Below are 21,661 nucleotides of genomic sequence, written 5' to 3'. Positions count from 1 at the left end.
CTCATGGGCAGGGCTTCTTCCCTCATTCTCAAAGTATCTCCCCTACATGTGAGGCCAGGAGCGCTCGGGTTTCACCCTGGCAGGCCAGCAAAGCCCCTTCTGAGCAGGGAAAAAGACAACCATGCACCCGATTCACAGAGTCAGGCTCAGTATTGATTTAAAAATATTTTATTCTTTAGAAAATACAGCGTTCGACCGTCCCTTCCTGTGACATCTGGCCCCTGCCAACCATCCCCACCCTCTGTGGCCAAAGGCTTCTGGACTGAGCTGGGACCACAGCATCAGATCTGGAGGCTAGGTTCATGCCAGGCCCCCCACTCAGACCCCTTGCAAGAGCCAGGTGGGGTTCCCCAGCCACCCTGTGCACACAGATGAGAGAAAGGGACAGCCACGGGCAGGGTCACCAAGTGCTGGTCCAATGGCCCTTGAAAGTAGCAAATGTGTTCAGCCACCTGCCCTCCTGTCCCACAGGAACTGATTCTTTAGAGCCCAGGCTAGGGAGGAAGGAGGTGCAGGAACGGCAGGGCGGCAGGCCAGCAGTCCACATGCCCGGCCCTGTTTCCAGTCCAGACACCTAGCTGTCATCTCCATTCTCGCCGGGGCCCCGGATGAGGCGCTTATGGCCCCGCTTGCCGCCGGGGCCTTTGGGCTTGGCGAATGCCTGCTTGAAGGCATGCTGCTTGGGATGTACCTCATCGTAGAGGAAGTCGGCTGTCAGCTCTGCCCCATCACCAATCTCAATCTGCATGGATCAAGACAGAAGCCATCACTACGCTGAGGCCCCCACACATACCACTCTCGGTGAGTCTCACTCTTAGGTCACCACGGGATATGTAACACAGGGCCGTTACCCTGCTGGCCCGAGTCACCTCCTCCCAGTCACCCAAGACCTGAGGAAAGGAGGCTGGGCTCGTGAATGTCTTGGGCTGTCCCACATCGTCGGCTCCCCACCCGGGTATCCAATACTGCAGCAGTGAATCCCACATGGACTTAGGACTCCAGGGTCCCACGCGGAGAGTGGGGTGATGGGCCCTGGGAACATCTATACCTTCTTAGCTATCTCCAGCTGGAAGTCTTGCTCTACAGAGTCGAGGAGGCGGCTCTTGCAGCTGGAGTAGAGCATGCGCTCCTTAATGCTGCACTTGTACCCCGGCATGGAGTAGATGAACACTGTGGAGGACGAGGAGGTGAGCCCACGCAGGCTGGGGCACCTGCACACCTCCACCCCCACAGCAGGACCAAGCAGCGGCTTGTCACCCGCTCCTGGCCAGCACAGAATTGAGGTCCCTGTCATTGCTACTCACCCACAGATTCAAGGGAGTCACCCTCATGGGTGTGCTTGTACAGGAAGAAGTGGTAACGGGCAGCATCTCGGGGGACCCGTGAGGGCAGCTGGGCCAGATTTGTGGGCTCCGTGTGTACCAGCTCAATGGTCTCCCGTTCCAGGTCCAGCTTCTGAGGAGGAGAAGGGGCGGTGTGAGGGCACCACTGTACCCACTAAGAAACAGGGCTGATAGTGTTTGGGGGTCCTTCTCCCTGGGGTCCCCTTCCCAAGGCTGGACCTCAGGCTGCAGGGGTTATTTATTCTAAAGAGACCTTCCAGGCCTGGCCCTAACTCCGCCCCTTTGGAGGTTCAGCAAAGGATGAAGCCCCGCCCCCCCAACCCAGATCCCCGTTTGGGGTGGTGTGGAGGAAGGTGACCTCAGCAAGACATTGCGACGGTTCCATCCTCAGAGGCAAAGCCCCAGGACAGTGGGAGGGAGAGCCAGGCTGTGTGGTCAGAGGAGGCAGAAGAGTTCTGCCTGGGAAAGAGGTAGTCAAGGGAGTTACAGAGGAACTGTTTACAGGGCGTCTGTTGTGGCCAGGGCTTGGGGGCAGGGGGAGGAGGGGAAAACGGTATGCTCTTTAAAAAAAGAAACAAGAAGAAAAAAAAAAAAAAAAAAAGGAAGGCAGAGGCAGGTGGAGCTCTGTGAGTTCAAGGCCAACTTGGTCTACAAATCGAGTTCCAGGACAGGCACCAAAGCTACACAGAGAAACCCTAACTATCTCAAGACAACAACAACAACAACAACAACAACAACAACAACAACAAAAGAAACAGTCTTGTGCAGATTAGATTGATCTCAAACTCCCTATGCAGCCAAGGACGACCTTGAGCTCTGACGCTCCTGCCTCTCTCTGCCTCCTGAGGGCTGAGATTCCAGGTGTGTGCCACCACGCCCAGTTCCGGGTGCTGCTGCCCCGAGGATCAACTCCCCGTGTATGGCAGGCGAGCGCTCTACCAGCTGAGCTACACCCCCAGTCCAAGAACAGCGCGGATTAGAGGAACCGCTCAGGAGATGGGGACTGGGCTCTGTGCCCATCTGCAAACCAGGAGTAGGGGAAGCCCACGGTGCCTGGCTGCGTGTCGTGGACACGTGACACGCCTGCGCACCCACCAGCTGGATATAGTTGACGGTCCTCTGCTTGAGTTGCTGGAGGGCCCGCTGGACCTCAGGCTGCAGGGGGAAGGCCAGGCCCTGCAGGGTCTGGTGCTTGCTTTCCACGCTGATCTCCGTCTTCACCTGGGGGCGGGGCGACCATGGAGGAAAGCCTTACTACCCAGCTGCAGCCTACCGAGTTCAGCGACCCCCAGCACACACCCCTGCACACCCACCTCGTTGATTCGGATCTGCTGGAGCTCTCTCTCTGCTGAAGTAAGTGGGGCAGGTGCCGCACAGGACGACAGGTGTTTCTGGTACCCAGCCAAGGAGAGGTCGTCCTGTGGGGCAGGCTCAGAGGTAGAAATGGACACCGCAGGCAGGCAGGCAGGCAGAAGCCCGCTGTGTACCTCAGCTTGTGGCTCCCGGGCTACCCATCCTTCCATTTCTTTTATTTGAGACAGCATCTTATGTAGCACCAAGGCCAGCCTCAAACTCACTACACAGTCAACAATGACCTTGAACTTCCCATCCTCCTGTCTCCACTTCCTGTGAGCTGGGAATCAACCCAGGGTTTCATGCATGCTAGGCAAACACTGTGTCAAACACTATGAGTCCCGGTCCCCAGTCCTATTTTTCACCCTGAGCCTGGCACTGAGTTGCTGTGACCCTCACATAATGCCTCACCCTCTGGTCCCCATCCTGCATTCTGCCTTGGCTAACTAACCTTTACTGTCCCGAAGAGCTCATCCTTGATGTGGCCGCCTCCAAACTCCTTCTTCACTGTGGCTCGCGTGGCCGCATACAACATCTTCAGCCGCACCTGAGATGGGGCAAACTGTGAGGCCCCCCGAGGCCCCCCACGGGCCAAGCTGCCTACTGGAGCCAACTGGAGCCCCGGAAGAGGGAGGCAGGGCACGGAATCAGGTCATCGCACTGGTCCCACACACCCAGCAGGGGGCGCAGCAGAGCTGTATAGAGCAGCTTTCGCCAGCAGGGGGAGCCTCCACCCAGCTCAAACAGCCCTGAGTCAGGCTGACAGGCTGATCGAATAGACAGGGTTTGGAGCAGACTCTCACATTCCTTCCATTAGGCTCCTTGGGCCAATCTCTCCTCTGCTCTCCCCACCTCCCACTGGCCCCAAGCAGGGAGATGGGCAGTGGTGCCCAGGACTCACAGGTGAATTATCAGGTGACCAGGCCAGGAAGAGCCACTCGAAACCCTGGGCATTCTGCGAGTCAAGGCGGAAGAGGAGGTAGCAGGGCTCCTGGGCATCTAGCAGCGGCAGCACAGCCCTGTCGTAGTCCTGGTCCCAGCGTCCCACCGGCTCCTGCGAGGCACCGAGCACGAGCTGCTCTGGGGGCAGAGGCCGGGTGAGCCGAAGGGGCACATCCTACCTCCCCCTCTGCCGGTGGACCTCTGTCCTCGGGACGTAGCTCTCTGAGCGATCTCAGACCTACTGGCCACTTCACCTCATCTCCCAGGAGCCCTCAAATCCCCAAAGTATGAAGTTGGATTCTGAGTGATGAATAGGAGTGAATGAACGAGGTCACGTGTGCCAGCTGCAGGTGGCTTCCTCTGCACACACCCCACACTTGCAGACGCTTGTATTCATGTGCACTCACGTATTTGTGCACACACCAAACACACACACACACACACACACAGGAACACGGCTGTGTGCCCACTGCCAGCCACAGTGTGGTCCCCTCAAGGCCGTCCTACACGGGGGCTGCCCAGTGCATTCTTAACTGTGTATGACTTCTTGCTCTCAGCTCCCTCAGCCCCTGGCTCTGATAAGCCCCTCAGGACAAAGTGCAAGGGGAGAGGCTGCCACCCTTAGCTTCAGCCCTCTCCCTAAAGGTGAAAAACCAATAGCAGCCAACTCTTTTTTAAGGCAGGGTTTCACTACGTAGCCCCATTTGACCCTGAACTCATGATCCTCCTGCATCGGTCATCAACCCCTTCCTTGAAGGCTTGGGATTATATGCGTGCATCACCACGCCCAGCTTCTGCTTGTGGTTATTTTTGATATGAAGTCCTGCTAGCCTCAAACTTCCAATCCTCCTGCCTCAGGTTTCCAAGTGCTGGGATTACAGGAGTGTCTCACCCAGTTTAGCTAACAACCAACTTATTTATTATTTGTTATTATTATTGTATATGCATGACATAGATGAGTATGCGTGTGTGCCTCTCACAGTGTGAATGCAGAAGTCAGAAGACAACTTTCAGGACTCAGTCCACTCTAAGTTCCAGGGACTGAACTCAGGTTGCTGAGCTTGGGAACTAAATTTTTACCCACTGAGCCATCTTGCTGGCCACCTGGACCTGACAGGCCTACCATCTCTCTAGCCAAGTAGGTCATCCAACCACAGTTTCAGGCTGAGACCTCTTTGGGACACCATGCATGTACTTGGCCACACAGGCCAACCCAGAGGAAGAACTGGGCAAAATCGTGATCGTAGCTGGTCCCTGCCAGCACTTCACCAGATCCCACCAGGTCTTTTTGATAGGGTCAAGAATCCACCTGCCTAAGAATCCAGCATGCGAGGCCATCAGTCTAAGCGCCTCTGCAGGCCCTGGCCTCTTTCCCTGCCCACCCAGAACTCAGATGGGAATGAGGGTTGAAAGCTAGCAGCTAAAGCTGGGCAGTGGTGGCGACACACGCCTTTAATCCCAGCACTTGGGAGGCAAAGGCAGATGGATCTCTGTGAGTTCCAGGAGAGCTAGGGCGACATAGAGAAAACCAAAAAACAAACAAACAAAACAACCAAAAAAACAAAACAAAACCCCAAAACAAAACAAAAAGAAAGTTAGCAGCTATAGGCTGGTGAAGCTGGGGAAGGGGACCAAACACAGTATTGTTTACTTTATTGTTCCTATTTTTTAAGGTTTTATTTACTTATTTTATGAGTGTTTTGCCTAGACTTATGTATGTGCATCATGTGTGTGTCTGGTAACCAAGGGTGCTGTGGATATCGCTCTGTGTAAATGAAATGCTGATTGGCCAGTAGCCAGGCAGGAAGTATAGGTGGGACAAGAAGAGAGGAGAATTCTGGGAAGTGGAAGGCTAAGGCAGGGAGAAGCTGCCAGCCACCATGACAAGTAACATGTAAAGATACCGGTAAGTCACGAGCCATGTGGCAACTTATAGATTAATAGAAATGGGTAATTTAAAATAGAAGAACTAGATAGCAAGAAGCTTGCCACGGCCACACAGTTTGTAAGCAATATAAGTCTCTGTGTGTTTACTCGGTTGGGTCTGAGCGGCTGCAGGCCTGGCGGGTGAGAGAGATTTGTCCTGACTGTGGGCCAGGCAGGACTGGAGAAGACTTCAGCTACACACGGAAGTCAGAAGAAGATGCTTGATCCCCTGAACTGAAGTGACAGATGGTTGTGAGCCACCATGTCGAAGCTGGGCTGAATCTGGGTCATGAATGCTCCTAACTGCTGAACCATCTCTTCAGCCACTTGCTCTCATTTGTAAGCCAGAATGCTTGAACAGGTGAGGTAACTCAGAGGTAAAGGTTCTTACCACCAAGCCTCCTGGTGACCTGAGTTCAAACCCAGGGATACACACATGCATGCACCCATGCATGCACCCATGCACACCAAATATAAATTTAAAAATAAACCAGAACTTGGGGGCTGGAGAGATGGCCCAGAGGTTAAGAGCATTGGCTGCTCTTCCAGAGGTCCGGAGTTCAATTCCCAGCAACCACATAGTGGCTCACAACCATCTACAATGAGATCTGGTGCCCTCTTCTGGCCTGCAGGCATACACGCTTGGAGGATACTGTATACATAATAAAAAAAACCCCAGAATTTTATTATTATTATTATTATTATTATTATTATTATTATTATTATTGGTATTTTTAGACCAGGGCTCATGCAGCCCAGGCTGGCTTCCAACTCACTATATAGCCAAGAATGACCATGAACTCCTGATTCTTACAACTCTACCTCCCAAGGCTTCATTTTCCTATTTGGAGACAAGTCTACATAGTGTAGGCTGGCTTCAAACTTGAGTTCCTCCAGTCTCAGCCCTCTCAAGTGCTGGGATTATAGGCATATCCCATCATTGTGGTGATATTTAATTTGTGATGAAATGTAGCATTTTATTTGTATAAAGTTTGCCTGAAGATCAGAGGTCACATAGAGAGGTCACACAGCCATAAGCAGAGTCAGGTGGTGGTAGCACACACCCTTAATCCAATCACATGGCAGGCAGAGTCTCTGTGGGGTCAAGGACACAGCCAAGCGTGGTGACATGAGGCTTTAATCCCAGTATCAACCATAGAGACCTGGAAGTCTGTACAGACAGACAGTGACGAGGAAGTCATGTGGCTGGGCTTAGAGCCAATGAGAAGGCAGAACAGAAAGGCAATAAAAACACAAGTCAGACAGGAAGTAGCGCTCTCTGGGGAAGCCACTGCTGGTGGTAAGCTAAAGCTTCTTGTGGCTCTTGCTCTGATCTCTTTGGCTATTTCCTCTGTATTTGGCTCTGTTTCTTATTTACTAAGACTGTTCAGAATTTCATCTACTCATCATGCCAAGCTATGACAGGAATTTTACATATGAAGTGTAATTTAGGGCTGGAGAGATGGTTCAGCTGAAAACACTGGCTGATCCTGCAGAGGACCCGGCTTTGACTCCCAGAACCCAGTCAGGCAGCTCACGACTGCCTGTGACTCCACTACCAGCAGATCTGATGCCCTCTTCTGGCTGCGATGAGCACTGCATGCACATACACAAACCGCCACACAGACACAGGGCACAGACAGGTTTTTGTTGTTGTTTTGTTTAAAAAAAGAACTAGGGCAGTGGCACACCCTTTTAATCCCAGCACCCGTATCTCTGTGAGTTCAAGGCCAGCCTGGTCTATACAGACAGTTCCAGGAGAGCCAAAGCAGCACAGAGAAACCCTGTTTTGGGAAAGAAAAAAACAAAAACAAAAACCCAAACAAACAAAAAACCCAAACCAAAAAATAACCTATAATTTAGTTTTTATAGAAAAATCAGGTGCTCCAGTCATACTCAACTAGAATGTGAAACCCCTACCCCGGGCATTCCCAGGTACCCCAACACTTGGAATGCAGAATTAGGGTAAGACTCTACCTAGAGGTTCCTTATGCGTGTGGGGACCACCTACAAGTCATCTTACCTGGGAGGTTAAGGCACAGAGTCAAAGACCTCAAGCGTCCCTTTAAGGGGGGGGTGGGAAGCCCCAGGAGGCCTCATTCGTCACCTACCATAACCACCCTTACCCAGCCTCTGAGGGCATCTGGACGAAGCCCAGCCTAGCTATGGCCCTAAAGCCTGAGATGAATTCTGGGCCTGCTAAAGTGAATGGACACTAGCCTCATTCCGGGTGCCCCGTGCCAAAGGGCTCACGACAGCCCGACTCCTGAGAATGCCAGGATCACACCTCCTCCCCGCATCTACACCCCTCCCTGCCGAGGCAGCCGCTGGGCACAGAAGGGAGAGGGCCCCTCGTCTCCCCACCCCGATTTCAGCCGCAGACAGATCCTCTGTCTTCTTGAATACTTCTACTCCAGGCCTGGTCTCAAGCCCCACACCCTCATAGCTCTAGTCCTGCCTGGTAAGAACCCTGGTCCCACAGTCAGTTCAAGGCCCTGTCAAGTACAGAATTACTCTATCCTGTTTTCCGAATGAGCAAGACAGAAGTTCTTGCCTCCCATTCTGGAAAATGTCCTTGGCATCTTCGTCCTCCCCCAGCCAGCAGCCTAGCCAGGTCCAGCCTGCTGACCATACACACATAAACATGTATGCACACACGCCACATACACACAGTAGGACTCACTGGGTCCCTGTCATCTATCAGAGGCCCAGCACCCTGACAAGGCCCATCTCAAAAGCCACACAGCCTCTAGGTACTGAAGCTGGACACGGCCACAGGACAGCTCCCCACGGAGAGTGACTGCCATCACCACCTGTAGGGCTCCCATGAGGCTCCTCTGTGAGTGGCCCCATCCCATTCTCAGATGGAGAAAATGAGGTCTACAGGGGGCCGGAAGCTAACACCCTTTGTTCCTATCCCCAGAAGCAACTGGGTTCAGCCTCCATCCCATGCCCCAGCGTGTGGGGGACACTCACCGTCCTCAATGACGACTTTGATGAGTCGGATGGAGCCAGCCCGGGCCTTGGCAAAGAATTCCTTTAGTTCTTCAGTGGCTACAAGCACAAGAAACATAGTTGGTGGTGGTGAGCACGCAGAGTGGATAAGGATGAGTCTGGGTCTGCTGGTGTCCCGTGGGGTCTGATGGCTGGGCTGGGAGGTGGGTTAAATATGGTTCCCCCATGTGACTGGGAACCTGAGACGGCTACTGAACACAAGCTCCCAAATTTAGCTAGCAGGAGTGGCAGGCAGATGGCCTGCTGGCTGGGATCGCTTGGCTGACAGGAAGGGCATGCAGGAATGGGGCCGTCCACTTGAAGAGGGAACAAGTTCTAAGACAAGTCAAGCTGGTCAGAATGAAGGGCGCCCACCTGTCCCCTGACCCCAGGGTGATCCAGCAGTAGATGAACCCCACTCAGCTGGTCAATGTAAGTGGACAGGCTCATTTAGACGTTCAAACACACGCACGCACGCACGCATGCACGCACACACGCACCAGACACAGCCGCAGTGTGTCTACACCATATGTACAGGCAATATAGACAATTTATACAGACCTGGGTGTAAATGACACAGGAATGCATTGGGACTCCAAACCCCCAGCCAGTTTGTACCAAAAGAGGGGCCCACCAGACCCAACATAGCCCTATCAAGGGGCAATAAATCCTCAGCTCCCAGGCAGTAAGGAAGGCTTCCTGGAGGAGGAGCGGTACCCAGAAAGGAGACTCCATCTTGGAAACTGGGCAGCAGACCCAGAGGGTCACTAATACTAAGGACACAGTGCCAAGGGGAGGACCATGGTCAGGGCTAGGGGACCATGAATCCTCTCGGCTCCACTAGCGGAGAGGGAAAACACAGTCCAAGTGTGTAAGGGACCTGCTTGGGTCTCTGGGCGAGTGTGACCTTGGGGCTGTCGGGGGTCAGAAGAATCCCGGCAGGAACACAGCTGGAGAGTTGAGATCAGAGAATATTTATAGGCCTTGGATTGGGCAGCTGATGGGCAGCTTAGGGGCGGGGTAGAGGGGCTTTAAGTAAACAAACTCTCGGGCATGTCCTCAGGTGCTCCCCGTTTACCCTGCAGAGCGACCTTATGCCTGAATCTCAGGTTGTATACCACCACGAAGGTCACTGTGTGGCCAGGGGCCTAACAAAGTCTAAGAAGCCCCCGGGGACAGAGAAGCATGGCTCGGTACTATACACGAGGAGTCACAGACCCACGGGGCGTGCACAGCTAATGACCATCAGTAGATGCTGGAAGCTTCAAGTCTGATCTTTGGGGCCCCAGCTCCCTCTGAGCTGTGTGACCTCTGACCTCTCCGAACCTCAACCTCATCTATAAAACAGAGCGAATTCCCTCAAACTCACAAGTCTGTGGTAAGGAGTACATGGGAGAAGGTGCTAAGGAGTGGGACTTCTGCTAGTCATTCTCTTCTTGATCTGAGGGTGACGGTGTTGGCTCCTCCTGCCTGCCTAGACCTGGCAAGAGAGGCCCAGAAGCTCCCCAGAGGGAGGCGGCCAAGCCCCTTCTATTGTTACCAGAGCAAACTGAAAAGCCAGCAGGGAAAGTGGCATCCTGTCCTACCCCACCCCAGTCACCATCAATAATCTAGAGGCCAGACCTGGGACACCTGAGCCCCTGCCATCAAAGATTCATGCCTCCCTGCCCGCACCGTGCCCACCTCCAACTCCAGCAAGCCTCAGGTTACGGGCCTTCTCGGGCCTCACTCTTGAGGTCACCAGGCCTTCTCCTATGGCCAGGCCGAGGCTGGCACCCGATCCTCCAGGGTGGTCTTTCCCCGCTATCTCCAGCAGGCCCCCCGAGAGTCCAAGGTGCACACCCTCACAGGCAGGGCAGCGGGAAGCTCCCCTAGGCAGGCCTGTCTCTCAGCATGGGGAAGGAAGGGATAGGACAGAGGGTCTGTCGGCAGCGGCGGCAGCGTGTGTGGGTACGAACTTTCTAGCACCTCCTCCCAGTTGGAGGCAGCAGCTCAGACCAGACAAAGAGGAAGGAAGGGGCAGGCCAGGCAGCAGTTTCTCACTGGCAGTTCCCCACTTTGAAGCTGACTCAGGAAACCTGGCCCCCCCATCTCCAGGAGAGGATGGCCCACCTGTTCCCACAGGCTCAGGACAAGCAGGATGGGGATGGGGCGGGGGCAAGCCTCTGAGGGCTATCCATTCACCAAGTAGCCACAACCGCAAGCAAGGATTCAGGCGGTCAGGCGGGTCGATGGTGGCAGCCCTGGGCAGGGGATCATGATGTGACAGGGTGGCTGATGGCCAAACCAACAAGCTGTCTAGGCAAGCAGCCTGGCCTTCCCAACTGGCCAGGGAAGCAGCCCTTCCAAGCCAGTAAGAGATGGGGCCAGTGAGACCAGGTAGGGCCCAAACACCTGGCTCCCAGCTAGTGCTTCCGTTTTAGTCTATCTAAGGAGGAAACTGGGACTCTGGAGCGGAACTGTGGGTGTGACACTCTGGGCTGTAGAAGCTTCCTGTAAATGAGGGTGGAGACAGAAGCTCTCCTAGAAAGCCTGAATCCTGACCCTTTTCTCTGCTTCCAGCTTGAAGTTGGGACTTTTGCAATCCTGGTTGGAGCAGATCAGAGTGGAAAATGGAAGAAGTCAGAGGCCAAGGTCAGATGCACAACTCTCCCCATTCTACTTAAGAAGGGGGGGCTCTATGCCAGCTTTTGTCCAGCCTAGTGCAAGACTTTGGGGGTCCTGGGAGGAGTAAAGGTCAGGATATCCTTTCCACACTTATACACAAGCTCATGTCAGTCATAAGACACCATGCAAGCATCCACGTGCAAGCATCCGCGATAACACACACACACACACACACACACACACACACACACACACACTGAGATGTGCCTGAACTGTGCACACATGCAGGCTCCCACAGATGTGTGCACGCTGTCAGGAAACACTGATGATGTCTGAGATGGTTCATGCCACCTACCGTGTCCAAAACCAGCCACTAATGCATGCACACCAAGGAGCCTGGATAGACATAACCAAGTCGCATATGTGCACACGCAGGACTGTATACAGAGAACATGTGCACACGCGTGTACACTTTTCCAGATGTGCACATCCGGGTACACCCCACCTCCAGAAAAGAACAAAAATACCCAGACGGGTACACACAGGCACATCCGCCCCCAGATGAGTACACAAGATACTTCCACCCTTGCTGTGTGCATTCATGTGCACCCACTCTCTGCTATGTACAGCAGTCTGGACTCCCCAAGATGTGTCCATCCCAGGGACTCGCGGCTGCAAAGGAGAACAGGAATTTCCCTGGAGGGTGCGAGGAAGAGGAGGATGAAGGGACCAAGCGCGCAGACCAGGCGCGGCAGAGCCCTTGGGCCCCCTGTCCGCCCTCCATCCGCCCTCACCATGGATGCCGGTCTGGTGCGCCATGGCTCAGCGTTCGGCTCGCTCGTGCCGTCGGAGCGCTCCGCTTGGTCCTGGCCCGGCTCGACTCGGCTCGCCTGGACCCAGAGCTCCGGAGGATGTGGCGGCGGCGCCCAGCTTCGCGCAGCTTCCCGGGCGGTGCCGCAGGACCCGCCCCCAGCGCGCTCCGCCCCCGGAGGGCGAGGCCGGCAGAGGCGGGCACTAGTGCCGCGCGTGCGCGCAGCGGGCACCGGGGTCCGGATGGCCGTGTGCCGCGCCGCTACCACCACTGTGGCACAGACGGGGCCTCCGGGTGCCCGAGGGGTGTGTGGGCGGGCGCTGGTAGGCCACAATCCAGGAGGCCTGTGGGCGGATGCGCGCTTGGGCGTGGGAGGGACTGTGCGTTTGCCTCCGAGGAGGTTTGAGAGTGGGGGCCGATCCAGGCGTACCCCAGTTTGTGACACGTGAGGGGAGCTCAGTGTAGGCGGGCACGCGCGTGTGTGGTCGTGCTCGTGTGTGTGTGTGTGTGTGTGTGTGTGTGTGTGTGTGTGTGTGAGTGTGTGTGGTCTTGATGCCCAGACTTTTGTTCACAGGTGGAAGCCTAGACTGACCAGTCATCAGGTGCACGGTGAATGTGGTAGCTGGAGCCATACGCTGAGGAAATGAGGGGGTGAATTTTGGATCGAATATGGTAGGAGAGACCCGGGGTGACCCTAGTAGAGTGGTGGGAAGTTTTCCAAAAAGAAGATGCATGTGCTAAGGCCCTGTGGTTGACCGGAGCTTAGTCTGAGGCACTTCCCAATTCCTAGTGAACTTGTCTCCATTTTCAGAGGCCTTTCCTGCTGCTAATGTTAACAGCCATTTTGCCGCTAGTATTCTTATTTTTTTTTTTTCCTTTTGGTTTTCTGACACAAGGTTTCTCTGTATAACTGCCCTGGCCGCCCTGGAACTCGCTCTGTAAACTAGGCTGGCCTGGAACTCACAGAGATCCACCTGCCTTTGCCTCCTGAGTGCTGAGATTAAAGATGTGCACTAACACCGCCCGGCTTAATATTTTAAATAAAGATTTGTTTATTTATTTTATGTATATGAGTGCTCTATCTGTATGTACGACTTTACGCCAGAAGAGGACATTAGATTCCACTAGAGATGGTTGTGAGCCACCATTTGGTTGCTGGGAATTGAACTCAGGACCTCTGGAAGAGCAGCCAGTGCTCTTAACCACTGAGCTGAGCCATCTCTCCAGCCCTGAAGCTGGTTATTTAAAAATAGATAAATGGGACTGGACATATGGCCCAGTGGTTAAGAGCATTTGCTGCTGCTGTTCTTGCATAAGACCCATGTTTGGTTCCCAGCACCCACATGACATTTAACAGCTCAAAACTGTCTGTAACTCCGGTTCCTTCTGGCCTCCTAGGAATAGGCACAGATGTGGTGCACAGAGATACATGCTGGCAAAACACCCAGACACACAAAAAATTTAAAAATGAAATAAATACTTTAAAAAAAAAACCCAAATAGATAAATTAATAGTCTGGCACTGGAGAGATGGCTCAGTCATATGCAGGTGTACGAGTTCAGATTCCCAGAGCCAGAAAAAACTTGGCTTTACCCCCTGGCGGGGCAGGGAGACCATGGGGACTTCGAGGAGAGGAGTTCAAGAGACAGATATTCAATACCTACCTGGAGCTCATTTGCCAGCTAGCCCAGCTAAATGGAGAGCTCCAAGTTGAATGAGAGAATTAAAAAAAAAAAAAAGATAGAGGCAGATGGCCGATGTCCACCACCGGGTTTTACATTACACTGGAACACGCATGTGCACACAGTATATGTATACACCACACACACAAACAAAAAAGAAAACACAAGCAATAACTAGTTAAAAAACATCCTAGACCTGGGGATACGGCTCAGCTAATAGAGCACTTTTCTAACATGTAGGAAGTCCTAGGTTCGATCCCCAGCATTGTATAAACCAGGTGTGGTGGCAAATAATGGGAATGCCAGTACTAAGGAGGCAAAAGCAGGTGGATCTCTGTGAATTCAAGGCTGTCCTGGTACACACAGTGTGTTCCTGACCAGCCAGGGCTACACGCTTAGATTCTGCCTCAAAAACAAACAAACAAATAAATAGAAAAAAAAGGTTCAAGATTAGCCTGGGCTACATAGTGAGTTCCTGGCCAGCCTGGGCCACACGGGACAATGTCAACAAACAATCAAGGAATCAGAGAAAAATAATGTCAAATGAAAACTGGACTGTATTTGGAATTTTACTTATCTGTAGGCAAAAATTTAAAACTTTGATAAGAACTGTGATTGTCAAGGATGGGTAAATAGGCTATGGAAGCTTATGTCAGTGTGATGACTGATCTTGAGTATGAAATTATCTAGGAGCAGAGCCTTTGAGCTTTGTCTGCGAGGGTATTTCCAGAAGAGTTTAATTAGGAAGGAGACCTGCCCTGAATGTGGGCAGCATCCTGTTGGCTGGGGTCTGAATAACTAACTAGGGAAGAGTCGCTGGGTCTGAATAACTAACTAGGCAAGAGTCGCTGGGTCTGAATAACTAACTAGGGAAGAGTCGCCTCTTCCGGGCAGCAGACACTGACCAGCTGCCTCTCATTCCCGATTGCCCTGCTTCGGCCCACCTCCCCCGCATGGACTGAACAAGATCTTCCTCCTTCCGGTAGTTGCCTTTGCAGATACTTTGTTACAGCAAGAATTAAAGAAACTTAGGCAAACGGATCCTATGTATCCCTCTCTTGTTGGAAGCTGGGGTGTGGGGTGTGGGGCTGTAACTTGCTCAGACTTTGCCCCTTACTCATGCCTGGGTCAGGCCTTACCTCCATTAGCTCCTCATGCCTGGGTCAGGCCTTACCTCCATTAGCTCTGCTCCTATGCCCTGAGTGAGGCTGTTATTAGGTGGGCTCTGTAGGTTACCCTCCCCCCAAGTTACCAGGGCAGTTACCGGGGTCCCTAGGTCCCCTCCTCCTTGGGCAGGAGGAAATGCCAGCAGAGGAGGGCTGGCTGACTGAAGGAAGTGAGGCCTACTCAGCACTGACTGGGTTTAGGAGTCAAGGCAAAGGTAGAGAACGCCTCATCCATCCATCCTTGGGCCTTAGAGATTTTAAGTTGGGTTCCTGGAGAAAAGAGGAAGAGAAATCCCTGAGTGGCGGTCTGACTCAGCTGCACCGTCAAACTGCAAATGCTGGGCATCTGATACTTCCCCTCTGTGGGCCTGAGCCCTCCCGAATGAAATGGAAATTGCAGCCTCGCCGGCGGGCACCTGGACTTAGGTGACAGAAAGTGACAAGTCTCTGTTAATGTGCAGACATGAAGAGGCACACTGCTGCTAGCCCCCAACAGTGACAGCTACCTAGAGGTTAACATTCTGAGCCAGAGTGGGTGTAGCACTCGGGAGGCAGAGGGCAGGGGTGCCTAGTTTGAGGCCAGCCTGGTTTACAAAGCAAGTTCTGGGCTACATGGTGAAAGCCTGTCTCAAAACAAAAGAGATGCCAGTGAAATTCTTCTTCCTTTTTTCCTTTTTTTGGTTTTTCCAGACAGGGTTGCTCTGTGTAGCTTTGGAGCCTGTCCTAGAACTTGCTCTGTAGACCAGGCTGGCCTCGAACTCACAGAGATCCACCTGCCTCTGCCTCCCCAGTGCTGGGATTAAAGGCATGCGCCGCACCGCCTGGCATTAGTGCAAATCTTAGCACTTCCTTCAGCTCAAGGTTGTACCTTTGACAAGCTGGAAAAAGGAACTACGCTCCCCTTTAAATTCCCATAGGTTGCTCTTGTCCGTCGCTCACACTCCAGGGAGGATCTTGTAGTGTCCCGAGAAGCCATCTTGACTGTGGGGGCAGCCATTTGGGAGTGGGCCTCTGAGGATGAGGACCAGGGTGAACAAAACTCTAGAGCACCTCCAAGGACGTACTGTCTCCGTCCTCCCCTTGCGTAAGACGGTGGCTAGCAGCGCGAGGCTGAGGCTGTGTGGCCCTCGCCCGGCACCCACTGGAGATGACTTCACGGTTCCTAGAGTAGAGGGGAGGGTTTCCCCACTCAGAGTCCCACAGTAGCTCAGTGCCACTCTCGCCTGGCCTCAGTTTCCCAGCCTGTAAAGTGGGGTGGGTGAACGCGGTCCCTTGTTACAGGGGATGGCCCTGTTCACTGGCCGCACAGCCTGGGGCGGGAGAGCCAGGAGGGGGCGTGGCCTCGCAGCCCAGGCCCCACCCCCAGGCCCGCTTCCTCCCTGGGGCGGGCGGGACCCTGGCGTCCCGCTCTGCGCGGGCAGCCCCCGGCCGCCACGCAATGTCCGCCGGCTGGTTCCGGCGCCGCTTCCTACCCGGGGGTCCCCTTCCAGAGCCGCAGCCAGCGGGGCCGCGCTCCAGCCCCGTCCCCTATCACCGACCCCGCTTCCTGCGCGGCTCGGGCTCCAGCCCCGGCGCCACCGACGCCTCGCGCCGCCCGGACTCCCGGCCGGTGCGCAGCCCGGCGCGGGGCCGCACGCTGCCTTGGAACGCAGGCTACGCCGAGTGAGTGTCCTTGCCCCCGCGCCCCCTCTCTACCCCCTCCTTGATCTCGTCGGGTTCTGTGCTGACCTAGAAAACTGGCTGAGTGTGGACTCTCCCGCCAACCCCCTCCTTGTCCTCACCCCGGGGCTGTTGACAACATTCCTCCTTTTCCCACCCTGGCCTTTTCTTTTGGAGAAGGTTGGAGGTCCCGGGAGGGCTAACCCGCGTCTGGACCTTCCTTTATTCCGGCCTTTGGAGATGTGTGTCTCACCTCGCACCTCACTCTGGATTTGGCCTATGCTCTATGGGATGGGATTGGGACAGAGATGAGACCTCACAAACCTTGGGCCAGCCCAGGGTCTATAAAAGGGCCTGGGCTCTGATTTTGACCCGAGTGACAAAGCCACTGAACAGTTACAAAACTTTCTTATCATTGGGGCAGAGCAAACATGAGGATCCAGAGTTCGGATCTCCAGCAACCTTGTAAAAAGCTGGGCGTGGCAGTTCTGGCCTGTAATCTCAGCACAGGGGAGGCAGATGCAGGGAGATACAGGACTTGCTGGTCAGGCAGTCTGTTGAATCAGTGAAGTGAGCCCCCGGTTTAGTAAGAGACTGACCTGTCTCAAAAAACTAAGATGGAGCACAGTAGAGGGAGAATCCCAACGTCCACCTCTGGTCTGTGCACACACATGCACATTCGCACACTCGCGCACAAAATAACTTAAGAAAAAAAAAAAAGAAGAAATGAAAAGTTGTCTAGGTGTGGTGTCAGGGACAGCACCCAGAAGCAGTTGTCCCGGGTGGAGTCTCTGAGCCCCAGTGACATAGATGAGACATCACCGGTGATGTCATGGCCTCAGGATTATCAATGCGGAGAAATCGGAGTTCAATGAGGACCAGGCTGCTTGTGGGAAGCTGTGCATCCGGCGATGTGAGTTTGGGATTGAAGAAGATCAGGAGTGGCTGACGGTGTGCCCAGAGGAGGTGGGTACAGCCCTGCCTGAGCCCCACTTTCAGGCTAGCGCCAGGATGGAGGGGCCTGACTGCCTTTCCTGTGCAGTTCCTGACAGGTCATTACTGGGCACTGTTTGACGGGCATGGCGGACCTGCAGCAGCCGTTTTGGCCGCCAACACCCTGCATTCCTGCCTGCGCCGGCAGCTGGAGGTTGTAGTAGAAGGCATGGTGGCCTCTCAGCCCCCCATGCATCTCAGCGGTCGCTGTGTCTGCTCCAGTGACCCCCAGTTCGTGGAGGAAAAGGGCATTCGGGCAGAAGACTTGGTGATTGGGGCCCTGGAGAGCGCCTTCCAGGAATGTGTGAGTGGGGCCTTTGGGGAGAAGGGATGTTTTCCCCTAGGGACTTAAGAAACTGGGGTACAGCTGCATACCATAGTCACCCCATTCTTTGGACTGTGGCGAGAAGGTTGTATGGATTTGTTCTCTCCTGGCTGTAGCTCCGTGGTCTTCAGCTTAACCCTCCATTTATCTAGTTCCTGTTGTGTGCTAATTGCTCACCTGTGCTGCCGTTGGCCCTCAGCAAGCACTGGTTTCTCTTCCTATTTTGAATTACACTTCCCTTGTGTGAATTCTCTTTACACAGGAATTCAGGAGCTAATGGCCAAGCTTTTGAGTTGGGGTTTGTAGGCTTGCTCGTGGGGATGCAATTGTAAGGGGTGGGGGGCTGGAGATGGCTGCCAGTTTGGGCAGCAGCTATGATACCCTTGGTTTGCTCCAGGATGATGTGATTGGGAGAGAGCTGGAGGCCTCAGGCCAGGTGGGCGGCTGTACAGCCCTGGTGGCCGTGTCCCTGCAGGGGAAGCTGTATGTGGCCAACGCTGGCGATAGCAGGTGAGTGGACCTTTGGAGGGTGGGCAGGGTAGTGGGCAGGAGGGTACCAAAGGGGGTCGAGACAGTGGAAGAAGGGTTAGAAATGAGGGCGACTGGCTGGCCACGTTGTATTTGTACTTGGCATAAGCCAAGTGTAAGAGTGGACATTGAAGCCAAGGCAGGCAGGGGCTACAGGGGCCATGCTAACAGGCTGTACCTTTACTCTGTGGGTCTCAGGCAGTCATGGAGGGACTTGAACAAGGGATCAGCATGGCCAGAAGTGGCCCCAGGTGGCTGGAGAAGGGTGCTAGGAGGGTGGCCATGGGTGAGTATGGAAGTTGTTTCATAGACCTCTTCCCCTTCCTCCAACCTGTTCAGAGCCATCTTGGTGCGGAGAGATGAGATACGGGTGCTGAGTTCTGAGTTCACTCCAGAAACAGAGCGGCAGCGGATCCAGCAGCTGGTAGGTGCTCCTGGCAGAGGGACCCCCATCTCCCTGTGTCGAGGGCCACATAGGGCCCTGGGAAGGAAGCCCGATCTGAAATCGACCTCCACACCCTAGGCCTTTATCTACCCTGAGCTTCTGGCTGGTGAGTTCACCCGACTGGAGTTCCCTCGGCGGCTGAAGGGGGATGATGTAGGGCAGAAGGTTTTGTTCAGGGACCATCACATGAATGGCTGGTGAGCTGCGGGGATGGGGGACAGGGTGGGAAAAGGTCCGGGCTCATCTGTATGGCCTGAGGCAGCCGTACTTGGGCAAGGTGGGCATGTGAAGGCGTGGTAGCTGGGTTCGAGGATGGGCGAAGCTGCTGCAGGGTGTGGGCCTTGGCTGACTCTAGGTCTGCTCCTGCAGGAGCTACAAACAGGTGGAAAAGTCTGACCTCAAGTATCCACTGATTCACGGACAGGGAAGGCAGGTCAGTGCCCCCTGCCCAAGATTCCCTCTTTAGTTGCTCCCTGAAGGTGGGAGCTCCTTTGTCCCTTACTGGTGGCTGTGGCTGGTATCCTCCGTTCCCTCAGATGTTTCCCCCTTAGAAGCCCCCGTTCACTTCCCGCTTTGTGCTCAGGAGAGCCGGACCCTGGGCATGTGCTAAGCTCATCACTATCATCGCATCCCTCCCTTTCCTCCAGGCTCGGTTACTAGGAACACTGGCTGTCTCCCGAGGCCTGGGAGACCATCAACTCAGAGTCCTGGACACCAACATCCAGCTCAAGCCCTTCCTGCTCTCCATCCCACAGGTGATAGAACAATGTAGCCCACCCCAGGTTCCAATGCCCAGGAAGGGCAGAAAATGAGCCTTGTAGGAGCTAGGAAGGGAGCATTGAAGGATCCTCAGGCTTACCTTGCAGGTGACTGTGCTGGATGTGGACCAGCTGGCACTGCAAGAGGAGGATGTGGTTGTCATGGCAACTGATGGGCTCTGGGATGTCCTGTCTAATGAGCAGGTGGCACAGCTTGTGCGGAGCTTCCTCACTGGGAACCGAGAGGACCCACACAGGTACTGTAGCGGAGGGGGACCTGACTGGACGTTTTGGTCCAGGTAGCTACAGCTGCGAAGTCAGGGCAGGTTGTCCCAAGGGGGAGGGGATACGATTTAAAAAAAAAAAAATCTAGGTCTGGTCTGGTAATCTAGTTTACGGCCCTTAGTTGCACCACATTTAAGGGGTCTCCTAGGTGTCTTGTCCTGTGAAGCAAGTTCTGGAGGGGGGGGGGGGGCTGGCTGTGGCCTGCTTTATCTCCAGAGTACATCTTCAGTAATGTCTTTACAGGTTCTCAGAGTTGGCCAAAATGCTGATACACAGCACACAGGGGGAGGATGGTGCTGCTGGAGAAGGGCAGGTGTCCTACGACGACGTCTCTGTGTTTGTGATTCCTTTGCACAAGCAGGGCCAGGGGAGTTGTGGCCACTGAGGACCCAGATACTTGCACTCTGTGACCTCTTCAGGACCAGTGCCGTCTGAGCAGACGTCCACTGTGGCCAAGAGCGGGCCCTGTCTGGTCGGTCCCCAGCCACAGCTCAGTGCCCTTGCTTTCTGCCTTCACTATTTGTTTCAAAGAGAGCACTGGGTGGAGAGCCTCGCCTACCAGGTCCCACCTTCTGCAATGGTAACATCCTTCTGGCAGAGATACTTTACAAAGTATGGTATCTGTTGGCTCCTCAGCAGCCTAAAGGATTTAGGGTACTAAGATGCCTTGGGGAGCAGGCAGCTAGGTCATTTGGTTCTGACCCATGAGTGTCAGGTATTTAACCATCTGCCCACACAAGGTGCCTTCTTGAAACCTCTGGGCAGTTTCACATCTGCTGGATCAGCTATCTTTTTTTTTTTTCTTTTTTCCTCTTTAAGATAGGGTCTCTAGTATGTAGTTCTGGCTGTCCTGGAACTTGCTATGTAGACCAGGCTGGCCTTGAACTCAGAGATCACCTGTCTCTGCCTCCTGAGCACTGGCGTGCACCACTATGCCTGGCTGGACCAGCCATCTTGAAGACAGATCCTGCCCTGCTCTCTGCCCATGGAGGGCACAGATCCCAAATAAAGTTGCGAGAGCAAAACAGGGTGAGAAGTTTCCCGAGTTGGCTAGGCCAATTGTCACTGCCTGGATCCTGGCTGCCAGTGACTGCTTTTCCCCCGGTCCCAGGCCTGCCCTATACCTATGCCAAGAGTGTCTGTTGTTTCCCAGAGCTTACTCCAGGGGCATCTACTTCTCAGCTAGCCAGATCTCCTTGTTTCTAACCCTCCACTTTTAGCCTAGCATCGTCCCCACCCCCTCTGCTGCCCTCCTGCCTACTCTACCCTGCCCAGCCTCCAGGGATTCACGCACCTCTACCTCCAGCACCGGCCATGTAGAGCTTCCCTGGAGGGACTCAGCCAGCCTGATATTAAATGTTTGCATATAAAAGAGCCCTTGTGAATCGTGAGTTGCTCACAGCTTGGTCGGCAAATTTTGCCGCTTCTTGTGGCCTTTCAGTAGATTCCTTTCAGTTTCACTATGGAAGCTTGCATATAATCAGGGCTGTTTCCCATGCTCAGCCCCCTCATTGTTGCCAGGGAATGAAAAGACATTTAATACCTGCGGACTCTGGACTGTAGGTACCATAAGGGCTGCCTTTCCAATTCTTAAAATTGTTTTGCAAGAGTTTCACTATGTCGCCTTGTCAGTTCTGAAACTGTATTGTGGCCTCAACTTTGTGATCCTTTGGCTTCTGCCTCCATCTAGAGTGATAGGTTTCTTGCTGTGTAGGCCAGGCTGGTCTGAAACTTCCATGGCCTCAGTCAGCCTCAGTCTAAATACTGAGATTACAGGTGTGGCCCACTGCCAGACTCCTCACTTACTTCTGAGTGACCTGGTGCTTTACATTTTGAGTTAGTAA

The 21,661-nt window shown here is 54.0% G+C and overlaps 3 protein-coding genes across 4 annotated transcripts; 2 read left to right on the top strand and 1 right to left on the bottom strand.

The window, feature by feature from the left end:
• Window positions 1–152: 152 nt before the first annotated feature.
• Twf2 (twinfilin actin binding protein 2) lies at window positions 153–12,097 on the bottom strand. The gene is made up of 9 exons (XM_006994423.4): window positions 11,960–12,097; window positions 8,541–8,618; window positions 3,598–3,776; window positions 3,148–3,243; window positions 2,657–2,761; window positions 2,439–2,564; window positions 1,305–1,455; window positions 1,049–1,170; window positions 153–742 (listed from the first exon to the last, which is right to left on the bottom strand). The coding sequence occupies exons 1-9, from the start codon at window positions 11,982–11,984 to the stop codon at window positions 575–577; spliced, it is 1,050 nt and encodes a 349-aa protein (XP_006994485.1). The 5' UTR covers window positions 11,985–12,097; the 3' UTR covers window positions 153–574.
• Window positions 11,958–12,702, top strand: LOC121830979 (uncharacterized). The gene is made up of 2 exons (XM_042281556.2): window positions 11,958–12,299; window positions 12,551–12,702. Exons 1-2 carry the CDS (start codon window positions 11,961–11,963, stop codon window positions 12,560–12,562), a joined length of 351 nt encoding a protein of 116 aa, XP_042137490.2. The 5' UTR covers window positions 11,958–11,960; the 3' UTR covers window positions 12,563–12,702.
• A 3,496-nt stretch (window positions 12,703–16,198) lies between these two features.
• Window positions 16,199–21,191, top strand: Ppm1m (protein phosphatase, Mg2+/Mn2+ dependent 1M). 2 transcript variants are annotated; one of them, XM_006994424.4, is made up of 10 exons: window positions 16,199–16,486; window positions 17,326–17,449; window positions 17,526–17,780; window positions 18,199–18,311; window positions 18,669–18,753; window positions 18,853–18,971; window positions 19,144–19,207; window positions 19,422–19,529; window positions 19,641–19,789; window positions 20,061–21,191. In XM_006994424.4, exons 1-10 carry the CDS (start codon window positions 16,263–16,265, stop codon window positions 20,200–20,202), a joined length of 1,383 nt encoding a protein of 460 aa, XP_006994486.3. In that variant the 5' UTR covers window positions 16,199–16,262; the 3' UTR covers window positions 20,203–21,191. The 2 variants fall into 2 exon arrangements, with proteins under 2 accessions (XP_006994486.3, XP_042137488.2); XM_042281554.2 differs by lacking the exon at window positions 16,199–16,486 and adding an exon at window positions 16,709–16,775 and having other exon boundaries at window positions 17,322–17,449.
• Window positions 21,192–21,661: the final 470 nt, after the last annotated feature.

This window comes from Peromyscus maniculatus, chromosome 7, assembly GCF_049852395.1.
Source record: "Peromyscus maniculatus bairdii isolate BWxNUB_F1_BW_parent chromosome 7, HU_Pman_BW_mat_3.1, whole genome shotgun sequence".
Taxonomy (NCBI): domain Eukaryota; kingdom Metazoa; phylum Chordata; class Mammalia; order Rodentia; family Cricetidae; genus Peromyscus; species Peromyscus maniculatus.
Note: the sequence above shows the minus strand (reverse complement) of the source record. Positions and strands in the feature narration are given on the sequence as shown.